The 23,461-nt window shown below is 40.5% G+C and overlaps 1 protein-coding gene and 1 long non-coding RNA gene across 4 annotated transcripts in view; both read right to left on the bottom strand.

Moving 5' to 3' along the window:
• Positions 1–23,461, bottom strand: part of LOC140692909 (uncharacterized) — a 101,115-nt gene that overhangs the window by 31,288 nt on the left and 46,366 nt on the right. The window contains exon 7 of the mRNA XM_072957118.1: positions 22,355–22,478. Within this exon, the coding sequence (XP_072813219.1) occupies positions 22,355–22,478 (124 nt within the window). The remainder of the gene's footprint in view (positions 1–22,354; positions 22,479–23,461) is intronic.
• Positions 767–12,913, bottom strand: LOC140692930 (uncharacterized). 3 transcript variants are annotated; one of them, XR_012068566.1, is made up of 3 exons: positions 12,813–12,913; positions 11,913–11,967; positions 767–1,033 (listed from the first exon to the last, which is right to left on the bottom strand). It is a non-coding gene; the product is annotated as an uncharacterized lncRNA (long non-coding RNA). The 3 variants fall into 3 exon arrangements; XR_012068565.1 differs by lacking the exon at positions 12,813–12,913 and adding an exon at positions 12,504–12,722; XR_012068567.1 differs by lacking the exon at positions 12,813–12,913 and adding an exon at positions 12,433–12,607.

Here is a 23,461-nt window from a genome sequence, read left to right as displayed (position 1 = left end):
CAAATACAGCAGCCATGGAATCACTAAGTCATCACTTTTGATTTAAGCCAGAAAGCATTTATTGACTCTCTCCAATGTGCTCAGTCCTGTTTTAAGACTTCTTTTATATTATTATTATTATTATAATACTATTATTATTTCTAGTACTATTACTATTACTATTATTACTATTATTTTATGAAATAATAACATGGTATACCTCACCCCTGCCCATGACTGGTGGAAAACCAACTGAGGTTTTCTTGTGTTGTTTTCCAAGGAGTAGAGATGAGTTTATAAACAGAACACATCTTCAGGGCAAAACAGGCAGTGTGCATTACCAGCAGGCCAGACAGCAATGAAGGGTTTTCAATTGAGGCGCAAAGAAGCTGAGAGAGAAAGCCTCAAGGACACTACAAAAAGCTGCCCAAACTGCCATCTCCATGGTACTACTGAAATAGGAAAGAACAAATCTGACTCCACATTTGATCTCTTTCTTTGACTTTAACAAAGCCAAGTTAATATGCTCCGGTCTTTTCATGGGTTATGATGTCACAGAGGAAACGGACAGGTCAACAAGGAACCACTCTGCCGTGATCACGGAGCCGGGGAAAGGGATGGGTTGCAAGATGTATGAAGCAGCCGCAACTGTGCCCGTGCTTCTAGGCAGGTATCCAAAATCGCCTCGACAAGGTGTCAAACATTTGTGCCCACGTCCTCATCAACAGACATGTATTAAAGACAAATGGAAACATATAAAAGGCCAATACCCTTGCTGGGTACACCGTCCAAAGAACAAAGTCTCAGTTTGACAACTGGCCATCTCGGTTCCATGGGATTCATTCTTGGAGAACCTTAAAAACCACTCTTCTGTCCTCAAGAATTGCTGCATATTTGTCCTATCTTTGGCTCAGGGATGCAGCACGTTCAAGTGAACTTTAATGTCTGCACAGATTTGACTGTCTTTCTCCAGGTTCATTTGTCCATTCCAATGAGGCCTGAGCTATGTCCATCCTCCGTAAGATCTATTCCCTCCAGTGACAGTTCATTGAGCCTGCAATTAAAAGCCAAGTGAACAAGACTGTCCTCAGCTAAAAATTTCACCCACCCTTCACTGTTTTCTTAATCTCCTCTCCTGGCTAATTGCAACAGACTAACACCTCCCTCCACCAAGATTACCAACTATGTCATTTTGTCTCCCCAAAGAGAAAGTAAGGTCCATAATAGAGGAGACAACTACATAGTCACCTCTGAATTCGTAGCATATAGAACTGTTAATAAATAGATCTATGATTATGGCTTCTTTCCTTTAAAACCTTTCTGGTTATTTGAATGAGACCTTGGAAGAGAGGTGTTTGCTGTCCAGTATCTTGATCCACAAGACTCTGGAGGCCTTTTTCAGAATGGCTGTTCACTGATTCATTCAAAACACAACTTATCAATCAAGGAGTATCTGTGCTTTTCTGCCAGGTGTTTGTGGTCACTCTAATGCCAGAACAACTTTAAATTATATCCTTACTTTGGATTTGTTATTTTTCCCCTCTTCCAACAAAATTGACTTTCCTTAATTTCTTGCCTTGAGGAATTTTTTTTTTTTCCTATTTCACCCTTTAGTAAACCAAGATCCTCAGGATGGGCTTGGCCCATAATATGATCCCCCATCCAACTCCTAGTGTCAGAGGCCTGGGGCTCACATCCTGCCCTCCTGTCAAGGCAACTGAAAATCAGTTCAGGATCAAACCAGCACCCCAGGGATTCTAAGGCTCGCATATCTCCCAGAAACCCTGCTTTCTCATTTGTGTTGGTTTCTGAGAATTTTCCCTCTCTTTCTTGACAATTAGTTGTGCAGCTTGAAAGATGAGGAAGGAAGGTTTTATTTCTTAATCAGCATTTTAAGGAACTTGTGCAATGAAAGTTTTCACGAGTTTCTAGAACCCTCCATTGCCGAGAAAGAAAACACACTAGACATTTTCTAAATTTAGCTCCCATGTGCATTTTTTCTTTGTTTTTGTTTTCTTAACTGTTAACAGACATTTTTTAATTAAAAAAAAATAAGGCCCCAAAAAGGATAGAACACTGAAGGGGCAATCAAAATTAAAGGGCAAAGACAGAAAAATGATAACTACTCTACAAAGTTAATATAATACATACACTATGTATCAGATCAGCAATTCTCAGTAACAGCTAATTGAAAAATGACCATGAGGTAAAATTTCTCTCCTGTCAGGACATGGCCAACAGAAAATACAATTAAACCAACAAACAAATATCCTAAGTCTGGAGAGGTACAGAAGTCTACAAGCTAAATGTGTCTTCTTCTGGAAAAGAGGAAGACACACCAGCTCTTTTCTGTGGAGCCTGAGCCCACGGGAGGACGGTGAAGTGAGCTCTGTAAGTACATAATTAGCAAACTGAGTGATGAATAAATAGACGTGAGCTTTGATGACAGAGGTGATACTACTATTCGTTTGTCCTGTAAAGTATGACTTCCGTTCAGTGATCAATACTTCGGTGTCCTCAGGAGTTGACATTATTCGAAAATGCACAGCCTGGGCGCAGACCTCCACTTTCAGCTCGTGACACTGCACTTAGATGTCACAAGGGCACCTCCAACTCCACCTGCAAAGAGCTGACTTCACGGTGCTCCTCCAATAGCCGTCCTGCCCAGGGCCTCTGGTCGGGGGCTAAGTTCTCCGTGCCTCTCCCAACTCAGACCCATCACTCACAGATGTGAATGGACCCCTCCTTCAGGGCCCAGATATCCTCAGACACCGAGTCCCACCACCCACACCTGACCTACCAGATACTCACTGGCACTCACTCAGCACTGACTCTGTGCTGGGACCATGCTGCACACTGCAAACGTTATCTCACTGGATCTCCACAACAGTCCTGGGAATTGGGTACATCGCTGCTTCAATTGATTAGATAAATTGTTTCACTTCCTTGAGTGCGTCATTCAAACTGACACGGCTACTGAGCCACAAGCCTGGGCCTGAAAACCACTTGAAAATTGAACACTGCTACACCTCGCAGCCACCCTACTCTGACTCATCACATCACCTCCTGCCAAGCCTTCTAAATGTTTCCAAGCATTCTACAAGACAAAAGTGAACTACGAGAGCACCCCACTCTCCAACATAAAATCTGTCAATGATGGTCCGCTGCCCTTAGGAGAAAGCCCCACCGGGCCTGAGCACAGCCCAACGGCCCAGCATCCGCGTTCCCTGCGCGGCCGCGCCGCCTCACCCAGTACGCAGCTCTACACGTGCCTTCTCTAGGACAGGGATGCAGACTCCGCACAACCCAGGGCTTGTCTCACTTGAACAATGATCACCTTCTTCAGTGTTCATCTTCTTCTTTGCTGACCCTCAGAAAAATGTTTTCTCATTATGAATAAATATCTTTTTCCTTATAACTTCCCATCATTGATAATGAGCTCCCCTGAAAGAGAGAAGACCTAATTGTCAGTCTCCTTATCTGTAAAGTGAGATTAACAAGGAAATATATGAGGTTTTATGAGAAATAATATTCATGTGAGGCTGAGGGACAATTCCATCATACAATAAGCAGTCAATATGTGCTTAATTAATATTAATAAGAATATATTGCATTCCAGCAACCTTCAATCAATTTTTAATGACTTTGTCCAACAGACTACTGACAAACTGTTGGACGAACCACTTTGAGCAGATCAGCACAAGCGTACTGGGATAGGTAAGTGTTGACTCCAGTTGCAGCTGCAGCCACCCAGCACTACGGGGTGGGGGCAGTTTGCTCAAGCTCTTACATGTTGCTTGAGCATTTAGTTGTCGTTATTGATTAAAGACAGGTGGGGGTTCTTTAGTCAAAGCACCTGAAACATAAATCTTCAAAGATTGATGCAAATTAGGTTTCAAGAACAACACTCTCACTAGAAATTATTTGAAAATCATAGTCTTAGCTACTCCGCACATCAAAAGGGCATGTTCTTAATGTATCTGACTAAATACACCGGAAGGGTTGTTTAAAAGAAATTACGATGAAGCCATCCTGAATAAGCTCCAGTATCATCTGCACAAAGCCCCACCCAAGGGTCTCATTTCACATTTCCACATAGGTGTTCAGGTAGCTTAACTTGGGTCTTGGTTTCTTATAACACGGGGCGGGGAATAGTTGTGGATAGATTTAAGTAGCAAATATATAACTAGGGTAATTGCTGTTAAGGAATTCTAGAAATAAGAAGATTGATATATAGTCCCACCCATAAGAAACTCAGCATGTCCAATTACAGCAGCATTAAAAATAAAATGAGGGATACATTTAACGAAAGTTTACAAGATTTGTACATTGAACTTTTTGAAGTATCACCAAAATAAATTTTAAAAGATCTACATATATGGAAGACATCCCATTTCCATGGAATGATAGACAGTATTATTAAAAATATTAAGACTCCTCAAAATGATCTACATATACAGTGGAATCCCTATCAAAATTCCAGCTGACTTCTTTGCAAAAATTGAAAAACTGATCCCAAAATTAATATGGACGTGCAAGGGGCCCAGGATAGGCAAAACAACCTTGCAAAAGAAGAGTAAAGTTGGAGGACTCAAGGTACTAAAATGCTATAGTAATAAGTCAGTATGATGCTGGCATAAGTTTGGATAAATAAATCTATGAGACACAATAAAAACCCACGGGGAAAAACTTACATTTACAGACAGTTTTCCACTACGGGGCCAAAAACACCCCATTGAAAGAATAGTCTATTCAACAAATTGTGCAGGGACAGCTGGGTATCTGCAGGCAAAAGAATCAATCTGGAATCTGAACACCCATATTTTATATAACAAATAAAAATTAAAACAAAGATCACAGACAGAAATGTAAAAATTAAACGTATAAACATTCTAAAAGAAGACACAGTATAAATCTTTGTGGTCCTAGGATAGGCTTTGGTTTCCTGGATACAATACCAAGAGCACAAGTGATAGAAGAAAAAAGCAGATAAACTGGACTTCATCAAAATTAAAACCCTTTTCTTACAAAAGACATCATCAAGAAAGTCAAATGACAGGGGAAATGGGTATCCCAAGTCAGAGAGTGCGTGCTTAGCAAGAAAAATAAAATAAATCATTACATCTAACGACCTCCCCTGTAAAGAAATTGTTTTAATGTTTAAAAAAAATAAAGTGAAAGACAATGTGCAGAATAGAAGAACAATTTTGCAAAACATTTATCTAATAAGAGAGTAGCATCCAGGATATATAACGAATTCTTACAACTGAACAATACAATAAAACAGACCCAATTTTTAAATTTACCACAAATTTAGATACATATACAAATGGCCAATAAGCATATGAAAAGATGCTCAACATCACTAGACAAATCAAAATCAAAATGAGATCTCATTTTACACCCACTAGGATGGTTATTACCAAATCATGGACAATAACAAATGTCATTCAGGAGGCAGAGAAACCTCATATGCGGCCAGGGGAAAGGGACAATTGTGCAACTTCTTTGGAGAAGTCTGGTATTTCCTCAAAAGCTTAGAGTTATATGGCTCAGCAATTCCACTCCTATATGTAGAGTCATCCCTCAATACCCTTGGGGGGTTGGTTTCAGGAACCCCACACCCTGGATACCATAATCCAAGGATGTTCGAGTCCCTTTACAATCAGCCATCTGGATCCATGTAGTGGAAACTACAGATATGGAGGGCCAACTGTACAGCCAACAGAATGAAAACATATTCTCATAAAAATTTCACATCAATATTCATAGCAGTATCATTCAGAGTAGCCAAAAGTTACTAACAATATCCATCCATCAATGAACGGATAAACACATTTACCAAGAATAGGCCCACAAACTTTTGGTCATTGAAACTTTGACAAAGGAGGTGAGAACATACAATGGAGTAAAGACAGCCTCTTCAGCAAATGGTGCAGGGAAAACTGCACAGCTGCATGTAAATCAATGAAGTTAGACTACTCCCTCACAGCATACACAAAAATGAACTCAAAATGTGTTAAAGAATTAAACATGTAGACAAGACACTATAAACCTCTTAGAAGCAACCATAGGCAAAACATGTGACATACATCTCAGCAATGTTTTCCTAGAGCAGTCTACTCAAGCAATAGAAAAACAACCAAAAATATACAAGAGGGCTCTAATTAAACTTACAAACATTTGCACAGCTATGGAAACAGTAAGCAAAACAAAAAGACAACCAACCTATGGAATGGGAGAAAATATTTGCAATAAATGAAACTGCTAGGGGCTTAATTCCCAGAATATGTAAACAGCTTTTACACTTAATAAGAAAGAAAAACAAACAATTCAATTCAAAAATTGGCAGAAGTCCTAAAGAAACATTTCTCCAATGAAGACGCACAAATGGCCAGTAGGCACATGAAAAAATGTTCAATATCATTATCAGAGAAATGCAAATCAAAACTGCAATCAAATATCACCTCTCACCAGTCAGAATAGCCATCATTCAGAAGTTCACAGACAATAAATACTGGAGAGGCTGCGGAGAATTGGGAACCCTCCTACACTGTGGTGGGAATGCAGTTTGGTGGAGCCATTGTGGAAAAATTATAGAGGTTCATCAAAGACAAAACCTTGACCTCCCAGATGACCCAGCAATCCCACTCCTGGGCATATATCCAGAAGGAACCCTAATTAAAAAATACACCTACACCCCAATGTTCACAGCAGCACTATTTACAATAGCAAGACATGGAAACAACCGAAATGTCCACTGACAGATGGCTGGATAAAGAGGTTGTAGCATATTTGTCCAATAGACTACTATTCAGCCATAAAATAATAATAAAATAATGCCATTTGCAGCAACATCAATGGACCTGGAGAATGTCATTCTAAGTGAAGTAAGCCAGAAAGAGAAAGGAAAATACCACATGAGATTGCTGACATGTGGAATCAAAAAAAAAAAAAAAAAGAAAGAAACAAAAAGATAAATTTCTCTACAGAACAGAAACAGACAGAGTCACAGGAACCAAACTGTGGTTACCAGAGGGGGGAGGGTGTGGGAAGGAATAAATTGGGAGTTCAAGATTTGCAGTTACTGAGTATGTAAAGAATAAACAGCAAGTTTATACTGTATAGCACAGGAGAATATATTTAATATCTTATAGTAACTTATGTTTAAAAACAGTATGAAAATGAATGCCGGTATGTTCCTTTTTAACTGAAGTCTTGTGCTGTAGACAAGAAACTGACACAACATTATAAACTGACAAGACTTCAATGAAAATATTTTTAAATAGACTAAAACCAAAAAAAATGGAAAAGGATATTATCAAACAAAAAGAATAAAGTACTGATTCAGGCTACAATATGGATGAACCTTGAAATTTTATGCTAAAATAAGCCAGACACAGAAAGCCAAATAGTGCCCTATAAGGTGAACTGTATCTAAGCGTTTATTGTACTACTCCTGTAAATTTTCCAGAGGTTTGAAATCTATCAATATCAAAATAAAATGTATTATGCATTAAAAACTTAAAACGCTTCCTCACAGGAGGGCTTTGATTATTAAATGCAGAAACGCATATAAAGCTCTTGGAAAAACAATTTGCACGTCCACACACAGTCACTGCTGTCACTGCCACTCAGAGGGTGGTGCCAGCGCTGATGAGAGCTGCCTCCACTCGCTCCCCTGCAGAAAGGAGTGAAGGCCTGAGCTCTGCCATGCAGGGTGAGCGTGAACCTGAGTCATACACAGCCACGTTCCAGACTCTGCGTTACCCAACTTTCTTATACAAACTGCAACATGTAATGTAAACACGCTAGAGGGATGTATCTTACAACACAGGGAATACAGACAATGTTTTACAGTAACTATAAATGGAGCATCTATTGTACACCTGAAACTAATATCATATTTTAAATCAGCTATATCTCTATAAAAATTTAAAAATATTTTTAAAATGTTATCACTTTAATATTCAAATCGGTTTTTAAGTAAATACTAAACAGCTTAGAATATATAAAAGCATTTAATTGTGCTGTTTGTTTGCATATTTACATTCAGCCTCTTGCTAAAAGAGAATTTAAACAATTTTTTTAAACACAGCTTAACAACCATAACAACAAAAAGGCAAAACGGAGAGTGAAGAGAAAATGGAGATTCAATACTTAAATGAAACCAGGGGGAGATAAACTCATAAAAATGGATTCCATGAAGTCAGGGCAAGTGTTAAAGGCCGACTACAAATTCAGCTGTAAGATTCTTGGCAGCTAAAGCAAAAAGAATATGATGAAGGGGCGGGTGGTAGAGCATGTGCTTAGCGTGCACGGGGTCCTGGGTTCAAGCCCCAGGGCCTCCACTAACAGATAAATACATCTAATTACCTTCCCACCAAAAGAACCCCAAAGAAAAGAAAAAGAGAAATTTCTTTCCCAAAACACCCTGATATTAAATTTGGGTTAAATACTTAAAAACAGATAAAAAGAAAAATAAAAAAGATAAGTGACACTGTGAAGGAAAACCCCAGCTGGGCTAACAAGCTAAGTCACAAATCTAAGTGTGATAATGTTGGTTTACTGATCTAAGTTTTGCTGAGCTACTTGGTAAACCTGAAGTTTAGTGTCAGTTTAATGGGCTAATAAGCTAACACGTAAATCCAAGGACAACAATTGTCAGTAACGGGATCTGTTCCAAATTGATAAGCTTCAGTGTACTGATTCCTTGCTTTTTGTTGTTTGAGCCTTATTGGCTAATAGCCCCATACTTGTAATTAACCCTATAAAACCTCATGTGCACGTCTTGGAGGTGCTCAGAGCTTTGGAAATGAAGCCCCTCTGAGCGTGCCAGCTAAATAAATCTCAGTACTACAACCCTGTGAGTTATACTTGTTTCTTGGCTTGCCTGTTGTTTCTATAACAACACAAGCGATAATGCCCGTGAGATAAATCTGCGGAGGTTGCTGTCAGGTCCCCATGTCTCACGTAGGAAAATCTGAAACATTTTTCTCACCATTCAGGGTCATCATAAGCCCACCTCACACCTCCCGCAGTTAAATGCAAGAGCACAGGTAGGGCCAGACCTTTGCTGTCTCTGTGTCATCACAGTGAGACAGGATGGAAGGGGGAAGAGCACAGCCATTCAAGGAAGGCCACAGCAATTAACATCAAAATGTTAAAGGATTCAATCCCCAATAGGCCTTGAGGCTCAGGATGAAGAGATTTAACTTCTAGCAGATCTTGAGCTTCAGTAAACATCCATTGTATTAGTAACTTGGTCAATAACATGCCCCAGGCAACATGGCAGTCCCAATGCTAGCCACAAAAGGTCAAAGGGTGGGAAATGGCCAACTCCCTGGGAATCCCAGCGCCTTACCCTAAGGCTGGTCCTTCTACTTATTAGCATATGAAACCACCAAGCCCAAGAAAACAAGCAACACAGCGCCACCTCGCGGTCACCACTCTCTCTCCCTCTTTGGGGAAGGCCCTCAATCTGTGGAGTGTGTACCTACTTCTAATATGAGCATCAAACCCCCACACCTCGTGACGTTTCTCTTGCATTTCAATGTATCTCTCTGAATAAATCTACCTTTACTCAACACTGGCTTGCTCTTGAATTCTTTACTGCATGAAGTTAAGGAACAAAATCTGGTGGGGCACATCCCAGGGGCTCAATGAAAGCCTGGGACACAGCCCTTCTCATGCCCAACGTTTTTTATTCTTGTATCAACAGGACTGGGCTGTGAAGGGAGGTCTGAGGCCACAGCTAAGGGACAGAAGCAGCCTCCAGGGCTCCAATTGGTGGGCAGTCTCTCCCCCAGCATGGGTCTTGGGGTCTGCCCGGTTCTCTGTGTTTCTCTGTTGTGCTGACTCCCCAGACATACAGCGTACTCCTAGGCTTGTCCCCACAAAACCCTTCTCTCCAAAATACAAGCACATCATGTCACAATCCACTTGTTCAACAAGGAAATGTTCAGCCCACATTTTTTCCTCCCCAATAAAGTACCCAACTGTCCTCGCTCCCATCACACCACTATTTTTTGTGAGAACTCTGCACTCGCCACACCCCATCCTGAACACAGGTGCCTTACTGGCTGTGATTGAGATGTTTCTTTCTCACACAGCCTGCGTCCTTTCACTTTCCCCTTGTTACCTTAAAAAAGCATTTCCTGAGTCACTCACCCCTCTGATTCTGAACTAACAAAGTGCTGAGGTTGCAGTCACTATATGCATACATCCCAGTTTTGGCTAGGTTTCCATCACAAGATCTTCATTAAGGAGCTGCATCAAGAAGTTTAAAGAGGCTATTCTTACATCTGAGTGGAGGAGCCTGCAAAAATTTGAATGGCTTTGAAGAGAGAGTTAACTAGGGACAAAGAAGTTGCAGGTCCTAGTCAAAAGTGTCATGAGGCAAAATGTTCTCCCAAGGCTCAGTGTGGCTTATGAACACGGAGTCGGCGGGGAGGAGGTGACAGGCAGTGAGTAGGGTGAGTGATACGGGTTACGCTCCCCCAGCTGGGGAAGAAAAGGTTTTTTCCAGTTTTCCAAACAATTTCTTACTACCTTTTTCTATTATTGTCACATACTATTTCCAACGAATTAAGCATATCAATGTCAGTCATTTGGGCCACTTGGGAGAAGCTACACGATGCCATTCACAGGGCTGGGACATGACAGCCACACCAGTCTAGATTGAAAGAACAGTCGGGGTATTTGCAAGGTAATCACGGGCATGCAGCAAACTCCCCAGCTTCAATGACCTCATCTCAATGCTGGGGCCAAGAAAACTACCAAGCAAAGTGCGTGATGATTATGGCCAACATCTGTTTACTAGGTAAGTGCCCGTGAAAGCTGCCGCTTAATGGGGAATGAGTACGATCAACGAGGCCCTGTCTACCTGGCCACACGCGCCCTGCCTTCCTGCCTTGGTGCAGCAGCAGAAATTGTTTAGCTGAGATGAACACCCCCAGAGCAGCCTCGACGGGAAAGCTCCCAGCTCTGCACGGCGAGACGTGTTCCTTTCCTTCTCAGAGCTGATCACAATTTGCTGTCGTCTGTTTTTATGTTTATCCCTTTTGTAACTGTCTCTCCTTCGGAGTTTTTGCTCAAGCAGCACAGGGCCAGATGTGTCTTGCGGCCTGCCGGATATTCTGGGCAGGGAAACAGCCGACTCCATATCTGGCTCTGGTGCTGAACAGAGAGGGCAGAAGGCCCAGGGGGCCATGCTGAACCGAGGCCTCTGCACCCAAAATTATGGTCTGATTTTGGGCAAATTATACAGTCTTTTTACCATGAGATTCCTCATCTGTCCATGAAAATAACTGTCCATGGCACATAGAATTACAAGGATTATAGGAAATCACCAAATTCATAACCTAGCCAAGGGGCTACAAGTGCATCCTCAACAGACAAATGCTGCCTTTACGGCTCTGACACATGCTAAGCGGGGCGGCCCCACACAGTGAACACTGCTAAGTGCCAGTGGGTTAAGTGCTTCATGTGTGCTATAATACTCTTTAGATCTTACAACAATCCCAGGGTGAAACGAATGTTATGTCCATTTCACAGATTCACCAACAGGTTAAGAGATTTTGAATTCTATTTCAAGGCCCTATGGTGAAGAAATGGCAATTTAAACCGGAATCTGGGCCCAGGCCTTGGCTCCATGTCTCTCCAATCCACCTGACCACTTGCCTTTGAATTCCACCTCTCCAATACACAAGTTTCAGCCGGCCAGCTCTTAAATGCAATTTGTGCAGTTTGTCAATGTTGGTTAATTACCATAAACTGTTCTCAGAAACCACTACAGTAAAGAAAGGTGGACTTAAGGAATTCTGCATTGCGTTCTCCTGCAATGTGCAGGATCCCTTTCCTACACCTCCAAATCCAAGTGTATGCTTCCTCCCTGTTTATGTTTGCACACGGCTTATTAAAGCAGAAGGTACCTGCAGTAATTCCATCTCGGTTGCTTTCCAAGGTTGCAGATTATCCATAATCAGTCTGTGAACGAAAATACTACAATGTGAATGAGAATACTGCAACCATGACAGTAAACAAAGAATACTGAAACCAAGTCATTAAAGGCTGCCGCCACCCCCTAGCTAGGACAGGCCTGCAGCCCAGCTGCTACAGCAACTCACAATGGTGTCGTCTGAGCAGACTCAGAATAAGAAAGGACAGGCTACTGGCCCGAGATAGCTAGGTGCTTGTCTAAAAAATGAATTCAGTGAGTCCAAATATTTGCTTCCTCTCACACATACAAAAGTACTAGATTCTTGAACTTGAGATACCTGGCTTTCTTTAGATAACAAGCAATCTTTTATTGTTCCAACAACCTGGTCTTTGTTGTAAAGCTCCTATATATCCTAGCTCTGCCTCAACCTCTTGGGAGCAGTCCCTCAGAGAGTTCTGACAGGCTGTCATCCCGGCTCGAGTCCTCCCGCCAAATGAAACATAACTCTTAACTTTTAGGCTGCACATGTATTTCAGTCAACAGTTTTGGACACCATGAAGCACCACAGCAGATTTCTCTCCACCTGAACTCTCCAAGTAACCGGAGCCTTGGTACCAGCAGTGGCCCTTTGTGCCCATCCACCTCCTCGGGGAGTCCAGATGAATTTGGGTGAGTCTCTCTAGGTTCTCGGATCTCACATATTGGTTGATGATCCTAAGTTTATCTGGCGGTGTATCCAGGTACGTGGCCCTCCAGTTGAAAGAACCTGAGGTGAATTACCCACCCAGTGGAGACATATTGGGTGGGGCCTGGTTGAAAGATAACAGGAAATATCCACCTTGAGGATATGTCCAAAGTGGGGCTGGTGGAAACATATGAGGAAAATACTCACCCAGTGGAGACATCCTGAGTGAGTCCAAGTTGAAAGACACTGGGTTCAGGACTGAGTGGTTAGGTAAGAGTCTGGTCTAATATTTTCCTCAATTTGGTTACCTCCATTGAATTTTTCAGGATAAAAGTAAAACTCTTATGAGGAAACTTTCAACTCCAAAATTCGGACCATCCTCCTGGCTGGTAACAGCTTTCTCGGGTGACAGAGAATCTTCCAGGAGTGGTAGACACAAAGACTTCATGACACAGAGTTGTCCCTGTGGGAAATCTTACTAGCAAATTTATTCTGAGAACCCGACCTTACAATGGGGAATAGAACTTTCAAAAAAAAAAATAAAGAACAGAAAAGAAAAGAAAAAGAAATGACAGATTGCCAGTCTGCAACTATTACCCCAGCCAGGTTTATGTACATACAAAATTTACAACATTAATTGGGAATAAGAAAAAAAAAAACTCACTCTGAAAATAACTAACCAGGCCTGATAAAAACAATTTTGGCATTCTGAACTTATAAAAACAAAATCCCCTTTAGGGGTAACTTGGATTTCTCTTCCTGTGTCCTTGAAATGTAAATGTTTTATCTTTCTCTGGGTGTTTTAAGTGTGTGTATGTATGTATATGTATGTTTAGTTTATTTTTTAAAGGAAACCTTGGACTCCACCATACAAAAGTTTCAAGTATTGTGTACATATGGTGGCCACGCAAATAAATTGGGATTCTAAGCAATTCTTTGATAGTACCAATTTTCAGATATTTTGCCATCTTAAACTTTGTTGCATCAGCCTGGACCACAAAGGCTTTTAGCTTTTGGAGAGTAAACCTTTGAATTTTATTTAGGCAACACCCCGACTCTCATGTGGAAGGGCCTCTTCATCTTATTGGTTTAAAATCACTATATATATATTATATTTGTATATAAATTGACGGCCATATGATGGATTTTTTAATTTGGAAAACTTTTTAATTGGTGAAAGTTTAAAGAGATCTCATTATAAACAGTTGTTTTATGGTTTCTATTAAAATCAAGTTTAAATGTAGAAAAATATATCTAATGGTTAACCTAAGAACTTAGTTAAAAAAATAAAACTGGTTTGAAAAGCTACGTTTGTGTTTTTCCTTTCTAATAAATGTTTCTAGATATGCTAATAAAAACTTAGAATTATTAATGTTAATTAGGTTGAATAACTGGAAAAATGATTGTAAAAATGTCGAAAAAAAAATTAAGTGGCTTATCCCAAAAGGATAAATATTTTTATATGGTTATTTTGAATCAAATACATAAAATGGACATTTTTGGATTTACATACAGGGTTTTGATACTACACAACGTAAAGTTAAAAAAAAAAGGGCCAAAGAGTTCACCTACTCCCCCCCAAGACTAAAGTTCAAACAAGCCCATTTTACTTACCACAGTTTGAAATATATGTATATATAGACTGAAATACTTGATCAATAATTGGGATAACAGACCAATTAATGAAATTAAAAACTGAGAAGTGCCTAAGCTCTTTGGCTGAAACTTGGGCATCCTAGAGACTTCTATAAAATTATATACAATGCACACACACACAAAAAAAGGTTTCTGGCACTCCTTCTAGAAATAAGAATTATTGATTAAACTTAATAAATATAAAAATTAAAGGTATAAGATTTAATAAAATTGAGATAAAAGTTTGTGAAATTGGTATATTTAAATGGTCTTTATACAAAACTTTTGCTTATGTTGTGGGATACGTATGTTTAAGAGGAAAAACACTTCCCCTTCTTGGTATTATAAGGCTAGGCACATATCTGTCCCTCTGAAAATATTAATTGAACAAATTAAAATAAACCAATATAGTTACATAAGCCGTCCAATATAATGTAAAACTAAAAACTAATTTGAGTGGCTAATAAAAAAATACAGGTTTACCCTGGGTTTAACTTATAACACAAGGAAAAGAGATCTTACTAAATGCCTTATGCAAGTTTTGGAAGACATATTTAAGTAAGCCTTAATGTTTTAAAACATGGAATTCTTTGTTTACAGCTCTTCTCACTGATACAAAAATGCCATTTAAGGAGATAAAATACGGCATGGGTGAGAGAGCAGTTCTCTGGGGACCTGGAAGACAGTGTCTTTGTCTTGCACATCAGAAATATAAATACAACAAACAGTGACCTAGGACTGAGTCTAATTAGCTCAACGAAATAAACCTTAAGGCCAAGAAATTTTTGGCATATTAGAACTCAGAACTCTGAAGGGTCCTTCAGCCTTTGTGAAGAAATTTTAACTGTCTGTTTCATAAATAGTAAGCCTTAGTGATTTGAGCAAGCAAATTCAGCTTACTCCAACTATTATTATACCTATCTTATAAGTAAGTTTTAAAGTGAAGCTATGAGATCTCTAGCTTTTTTCTGATTATAAGCCTGTGTACACATTATAGAAGTGAGATATTTCTACTGCTAAAGAAAAAAAATTCAAAGTCATAGAGCTCTGCTTAATTGACGTAAAAATATAAGAGCTTAAACATTAAGTATTTTTAAAATAACAACTGAACAAATTGACTTTCAGCGTCATGTGAAATGGAAAATATTCAATATTAAGATAATATTTGATATTGTTTAGTTTAAGTATGTTCTAATTAATATAGACAACTTTAAAGTCATCAATATTATGTATAATACCTTTACTGTACCTAGGTTTAATGAAAGTCAAATAAGATCCTGTTATATCTGTTGCAGATTTGTCAAAAAAAAAATAAAAGTAATGTGCTGTGGTAAAATTTTAATTAAATTAAATGCAAATGAGATGAGAGCTTTGGGTAAATATTTAAAATATATTTTTAAAATGTATGTTTAAGATAATCTCTAAGTGTTTGGTATCTTTAAATTCTAGTGGTGTGCTAAATTAAGTTAAATGACAAGATTTTATTAAATAGCTATGCCATTTTCAGATAAAATAACATTGAAATACGAATTACTTCACATTTGACTTCCTCTTACAGTGAAACTAAAGGTGTTTAGAAATATTAATAAATGGTTGGTGCCACACTGAAATAGTCTCTATTAGTAAGGGAATGATCTCAGTATCCTAGGAAAGTAATATAAATGCGTAAAGGAAGATGTAAGAATGGAATAATACTTTGTTAATGAAAAATAGTGACTTTCTCCTGAAGCTGGTTACCTCTGAATGGAAGACAAAATAAGGGACACACTAATATAAGTATAGAAAGCTGTGGAAGGCTTGTGGAAAAGGAACCCTGAGGGAAGAGTTTTGTACATGGTCAGAATTGGCTAAGTTTAGAAACAAATTGGGCAACGTAAATGAATCTTAGAAGTTAGCTGGAACAAGATTAGATTTGGTTTTCTCTCTGTTAAGAGGAAAAAATTTTCTTAAAATATTAATCCACCTTCAGTAACAGATTGTAAAACTTCTTATACCACTTAGCTGATCTGTTCTGCCTTTACATTTGACATATTTTCTTGTTAATGAATTAGTACTAATTTACAGTGATCTATATGTTTATCTGATCAAGTGTTCTGAAATCTTTCAAAAAGCTCCCCAAATATAAAATTCTAATTAATTAAATAAAAATTAATTTAATTAATTAAAATTCTTTTAATCTCCAGTTAAGTTTGGGATGCTACAGAAGGCCCCTGAAACATCCCAAAGAGAGATTTTTAACTATAAAGTTTCATTTGGCATTTTAAATAACATGGAATTGTCAAATGAATCATAAAACTTCTAAGGTTATATTGAATGAGAAATATTATTAATATAGGTATTGTAGAAATTACACGGACTCCCTAAAATTCTGGCATATCTGAAATGTTACCAGTGATAATTATGGGTATAGTGAACAGGTTTCTTTATTGATTATAGTGTAACGGTGTTTAACCATGCTTTTAAATCTTTTGTCATTTATAGACAGTTAATTGTTTTCTTCTGATGGTTTTGCAAAATGCTTTCTCTTCAAGGAGATTTACTGATTTCTAATAAATTTCAAACTACAGCACTGAACTAAACTGGGTAAGAAATTTCAAAGTTCTAATGAAAACTCTCATTAAAAGAATTAGTTACATGGGACTGATTAACCTGCTGAATATGGTTATAATTTTTGATATTGTTTGAAATACTACTGGCTTTTAACCTGTTTCCCAGACGTAAAGAATCTCTTCTCCTTAAGCTAGTTATGGTTCACAGCAATTTGATAAATTATACCTATGTAATCACACTTGGAACACTTATCTTTTCTCTCTATCTGATCCCTCAAGAGACTAAAAACACTTAGGTCCCCAGTGGCTCTATCAAACAAATTAGGGAGATCATCTCCTAACAGATATAGGAGTATAAAGATATTTTAAGGATTTTAAAGAGAAAAGAATTTACCTAAATCTGTAAGGCAGAAACCCATGAAAAGCCTTGACGTGTCTTTCTTGGCCTTAGCAAACCTTAACATTCTACCCTGAGACTCCGTATTAAAACTTCCAACACAGCCAATTTAAAAAAGCCTATATGATCAAATAATCAGACTTAACTTGTAAAAAATTAATCTTGATTTGGCTATATTTGAGAAAACTGAGGGTAACTTAAGAGAGAAAATAAATTATATTTTAGTGGATATTAAATTCTAGTTTTGTTAATTGAGGTCCATATTTACTAAGACACTTCCCAGATCATTCCTTGCTGTTATGTCACATTACTGTACGGTTTAATTGAATTATGAAAAAGATACTCTAGGTTTGTTTCTGAAGCTCAGAAATCTATCCTTGGGTAAAGTTCCAATGCCCCATGACCTGCAGCCAGGGGTTATACATACTGCAACAGGCATGACTTAAAGAACTGTCTCCAACCTGAATGGAAGGACCCTTTTTCAGGTACTCTTTACCAGACCATACACACCAAAGCTGAAGGAAACGGAGTCTCCGATTCATTTCCTATCTGAAACATCCCCTGCACTGCACTGGCCTATCGAGTGCTGCTCCCCTGAAAACAATGCCCAAATGGAGAAAAAGCTACCAGACCAGGATGAGAAGAAGACGACATCTGAGCTAGACAGCTGACCCAAGACACCGGACCAGGACTGTATACCAATTACTTTGATAATTTCTCCAACCTTTGATTATGAACTATTCCACTTGTTAAGTTTATGATAAATTACCTATGTCTAGTACTTCTGTGTTACCTTGGTGGGTTTCCCTACTCCAAGGCTCTAACTAGATAGCCCTCAGAAACGTTATTCTAAAAAGAATTTATAGTTCTGTTTAGGTCACTGTTGATCTTACAAGGTGGGAGATTTCAACTGGCCAATTAATACCTGCTCTGACCCTGACCATAAATATGAACTTTCTCATAGGATCAAACTCAGAAACACAAGCAAAATTTTAACCCAAAAATACAACTTCTCGACTATTAAATTCTTACTCGTGACTTTATTAACGTTACTAGCTGTATTACTTATATCCTGTCTATTTTATAAAATTGTTGTCTGTTACAATTCCCAATGTGTAACTAGGCCCACAAGATTGATGATGGCTAAACATCTTGAAGAAACAGATAAAATTTATAACCCTGAATAAAATAAATATAATAGTGTGATTCTAGGTATGGGAATGAGCAAAGATGGGTAAACACTTTCTGTATCATAATAGACTAGTAAGACAGGTGATCCAGAGAACTTTTAGTATCAACAGGGCCTGACAAAAAAAACTAACACCTTGAATGGCAACTCAGAAGATTCTTCACCTGAACTAGGAATGAGCCAACCTAGCACCGTGGGACAAAATTGGTCATGAAATTTCTCTCAAAATATTGGTCGAATTTAGGACCAAGTGGGAGCACTGTGAATGAAAATACTACAATGTGCATGAAAATACTGCAACCATGACAGTAAACAAAGAATGCTGAATCCGAGTCATCAGCGGCTGCTGCCAAACCCCAGCGAGTACATGCCTACAGCCCGGCCTCTCAGCCACTCACAGTGGTGCCCTCTGAGCAGACTCAGAGTAAGAAAGGACAGGATACTGGCCCTAGATAGCCAGGGGATTGCCAAAGGAATGAATTCAATGACCCAAATGTTTGCTTCTCACCATACATAGAAAAGCAGTAAATACTTGAACTTGAGATATCTGGTTTTCTTTAGATAACAAGCAATGTTTTATTGTTCCAATTACCTGGTCTTTGTTGTAAGCTTCTATATATCCTAGCTCCTCCCCTACCTCTTGGGAGCAGTCCCTCAGAGTGATCTGAGAGGCTGTCATCCCGGCTCGAGTCCTCCAGCCAAATAAAACAAAGCCCTTAACATATAGGCTGAACGTTTATTTCAATGACGTTCCAGAATAGACACAACTCATCAATTCTGTAATGGAACACACTGAATCAGGAACCAAAGCGTGTTTTAGTCCGGAAAATCTCCGGGTTCCTATTTCTTCCTGTCATTATACAATCCCTCTAGAACTCATTAATTTGCTGTCTGCTCCTCTGGCAACAAAACTCGGAGAAGACTCAACTCAGCAGAGCGCCCTGCTGGGGAGAACACCCCGCAGAAGCACTGCAGGCTGCCTGCCCTCCTGCACGCTCTGCTGACACTTGGTGTCCCCCGTGGAGACCAGGCCAACAGAGCTGTTCATAACAGCTACAAATTCGCACTCGTTAAATAAATCATTTTATTTTATATGATATTTTACATATATACCCATCTCTGAAAACAGCTTTGCAGAAGCTCAAATCTTCAACATCAATCCCCAAAGGCAAATCCGGTCCCCAAAGGGAAACAAGACTTAAGACGACGCTAAGGCCTCCAAAGTCCTCTCAAGGACCGTCAACCAAACTGCCTGCAGGTCTGCAGCTGCAGGCTGTTACATGTCTGCTTTTAAAGCAACCCCTTCCTGCCCTCGGGTATTACAGTGTCCCTCTACGCCCTCCTGTCTCAGAGTAAAAGCAGCCATTGCAGAACCTTGCAGGGAAGCACTGACAGGAGTCGACAAAGAGGATCAGAGCTAAGCTAATACTTCTGATGACACGACCTTGTCACTGTGTCACTTTACAGATGAAGATATATATATAGAGAGGTGGGGTGATATTGCTCAAAGTCACACAGCTAATAAGTGGCAAAGTCTATAACTCTGCTCTTCCCTTCGGCGTGACGCCCCAGCTGGGACGCCCACAGGGTTGTCTCATGCCTGCCTGAACAATCCTCTCCTGTCACTCATAACCCACCACAGGGTCTGACCCTAGCCTGCCTTTTCAGCATCTATTCCCTCCAGTCTCTCAGGAACAAGGCCGTTTGGGCCACTGTATGACTTCCGGCTCCCGGAAACATCAGTGCTCATGCTGGTCTTGCCTGTGCATCCGGCCCGCTGCTCAGAGGCTCTTCCTCCCCTGCAGGAGTACATTTCCACTCTCCGCAGGGACACCTCCTCAGGGGAGCCCTCTTCTCGCTCTCAGCACGGCAGGGCCACATCCCGAGCTGCCCCATTAGGACAGTGTGCGCCCAGGTCTGTTAATCAGACCAGCAGCATCAGAGCCAGGGATTATGCCCGGGCTACCCTGCAAAACTACTGCCCGCCACACAGTCCCCAGCCAGCAGGTCACCTGGAAGTCACAGCAAGTGCCCCACCCAATCCAGAAGCCTCTTCATTTGCCAGCATCGCTGATGACTGGTTTCCAAACTTTGGTCAGTTTCACACAAAACAGCACCTTCAACTGTGAAGCAGAGGGTTTCGCTTCTGCTCCCCATCCTTACTGGTAATGTCAAGAAAAACAAAGAGGCCTTTTCTCAACACTTTTATAATGACACCCTCCCACCCACAATATTCATATGCTCAAGAGCTTTGGATCCACGTGATTTTCTTTCCCTTATGATAAGCGGCTCAAAACACTGCGGGATTCCTTCTATTTAGAGGGTATTTGTACTCAGTTTATCGGCTTTAATCTGTTTTTGTCTCTCTTCAATATCCCTAGCAGTTGCCACCTCTTACTCCCTTCAGCAGCCTCCCTCCCAACATCTACTCTAGGAAATCAGCTGTGATGAGGGGCCCTGGGGCAGTCACAGACGATGCAACTAAGGCAAAGAGAGGGTCCATAATTTGCCCGAGAAGATCAGCTTCAACCCCCAACAATGTGTGTCACGTCCCTGTGTTTAACTCTTATGCTAAGCAAGATAACTTTTTGTAGATTATGGTTATAAACAGATGAGGTATAAAAATACATACAAGGACACACATCTACTCTAAGATGCTCACTAACTCCACTATTTTGTTTCTACTTATTTCTATTAAAAAATATTAAGAACCTCTGCAGTCAGTATAGCAAAATGTTACTGGGCTTTAAATCCAGAATATAGAGGTTTTAAATGTGTCATTACTCATACTTATTTGTATGTTCACAATACAAAATTATTTGAAAGTCCCTCTCACCTCCCCCTACTCACTACTGGCTCTCACCTGAGCTCCCAGACCACACATCTAACAACCTTTCACTTTACCCAAAGCTGAACTCATCAGATTTCCGCAGAACTCCCTCTGCAGCTTTCCCTCCTCAGAGCACAGAAGGACCATCATTTACCTCATTAATCCACCCAGAAACCTGGGCCTTACTCCATCCTACATTCACAGCCAGCCTTCATCCTTTCCTTTTTACCATCTAAACATGCCTTCAATATGTTCGCTTTTAAACACTGACCGTCCCACCGCTCAAGTGGAAGCCACCAACACTGCCCACCTGGACTCACGAGTCTCCTAAGTGGCCCCACAGCCGCTCTCCCCTACTTGAGACAAATGGGACTGTGCCACTCCCGCGCTTTTTGGACTCTTTTAAGACCCACTCTTCTTAGAAGAAACTCCAAGTTCTTCACCAGGTGAAAGTCTTTGCCATGAAATTGTCACCTCAGGGAGGGCAGGACCCGCCCTCTCCCCTCGGCCCCGCCCTCTGGCAGAGCATCAGCTTGGGAGGACCTGCTGAGCTACACCAGCCTGTATTCTAAACCTGGTCTGAGTTCTTAGCAAACTGCTTCAATTATCCATACAATTCCAAGGTAAATTAGAAAGATTTTAGATGTTGAGCTAGACTATTGATTTTGGGATTTTGCACTAGCAACCTGCAAGGACATGTTCTAAAGATTCTGTCTTCTTAAAACCACACCCAGGTTAAAGGAGTATTTGTGGAATGTCTTCGGAGGAAAAGGGACTGTACTTTTACAGGCTTTATGTTTTATAACATGAACAACCCGGACAGGGTCACAAATGGAACCGCCTCACAAGTGACAGAAGACAGGTGAGAGGCACAAAGCAACAGGTTGCAAAGATGGTAAGAGCAAACATGATTCTCCAACCCCCCCAAAAATTTTTGAAACAACCAAAAATTCTGAATTTTAAAAGTAAAAGAGTATCATATAGAGAAATGAAATAAATAATGCTCTTCATCAGGGTTTCAAGATCTCACTCCAGAGTTTTTAGCAGGCCATACTGAATCCTAGCACAGAAAAATCAAATGGACTTGTAGTGAGAAAGTTCCAGGAAAACTGCAGTAATTCCTCCACTTGTGTAAGGACATACACTCACCTGCTGAAGGTGAATGTAAACCGCATTCTGGATAAATTCGAAAGCTTCCAGGCTCCGCTTCTGGATGCCAAGGACATGGACAGCTTGGAAGCATGCTTCTAACTCAGTCATCGGCATTTTTACACTGCAGGGGAAACGGAGGCACCCAGTCAAGAGCAGAGATGTTCCTGTCGTGTCTCACAGGCCGTGCCTCGGGGATTCAGTGCCCTGCAGCAGCCCGGCCCCAGGCAAGGACCAGCAGCGTTTTCCACCCAAGCAGGAGGGGCACTGTGCTTGAGAAAGCCCATCTCCGATGGGGGCAAGAGGGGCTGGTGGGGTTCAGTGAACCTATAAATGCCCACAGAAATATGCCTGCATTCATTCAAGTGATGCAAACAACTGTAGCAGGCTATTTAACAAAATTTCAATTGTCAGTGGAAATTTTGCCATTCCTTTCCGCTTGTCCCCTGCACTCTGAGACAGGCTTAGGCTCTCTTACACCTGCAGCTCTGTGCAATTGTTGTGAAGTCATTTTACTTTACAGATACCACGGTTCTGCCCAGGGTGATATCCAGCCCAGAGAGGTGGCCCAGGCCAATTTAAAGCTATGTGGCTTGCGTGCGGGGGCAATTACAGGAGCTGGTTCTGGAGCCAGGCCCCTCCCCACCTCTGCTCCCCTCTCTCCCGAGGCCCCGCTGCCAAGCACTCAGGCTCCGTGATCTTATGTCCTACTCTTCTACTCTACTCCAAACCCTTTTCCTTTTGTTTTTTTCCCTAATTATTCCCAGCTGGAGTGATTTTTCAATCTCAATATCTGAAAAAAATTCCTGCAGCCGAAAAAGAGGTCTCCAGAGGTCAATGCCCATATGCTGGTTCCTGAAGAGAGCCCCTGGCTACGGGGACCCTCACCAACACTCACGGGGCATCAGAGATGTTGCAGGGTCGGCCACCCCCTACAAGAGTTTGCTGTCACCCCAATGCCTGCACAGCATCCCTGCTCACAAAATATAGTTGGTACACTTATCGGTTATTAAGAAGCAAAAATACAAAATTGCTCGTATTTCTTACTAATATTATCTATGAAGCTGGAAACGGAATTGTAATAAAATGTACAGTTTTTACCCTATG

This window comes from Vicugna pacos, unplaced genomic scaffold (genome assembly GCF_048564905.1).
Source record: "Vicugna pacos unplaced genomic scaffold, VicPac4 scaffold_19, whole genome shotgun sequence".
In the NCBI taxonomy this organism is placed as follows: domain Eukaryota; kingdom Metazoa; phylum Chordata; class Mammalia; order Artiodactyla; family Camelidae; genus Vicugna; species Vicugna pacos.
Note: the sequence above shows the minus strand (reverse complement) of the source record. Positions and strands in the feature narration are given on the sequence as shown.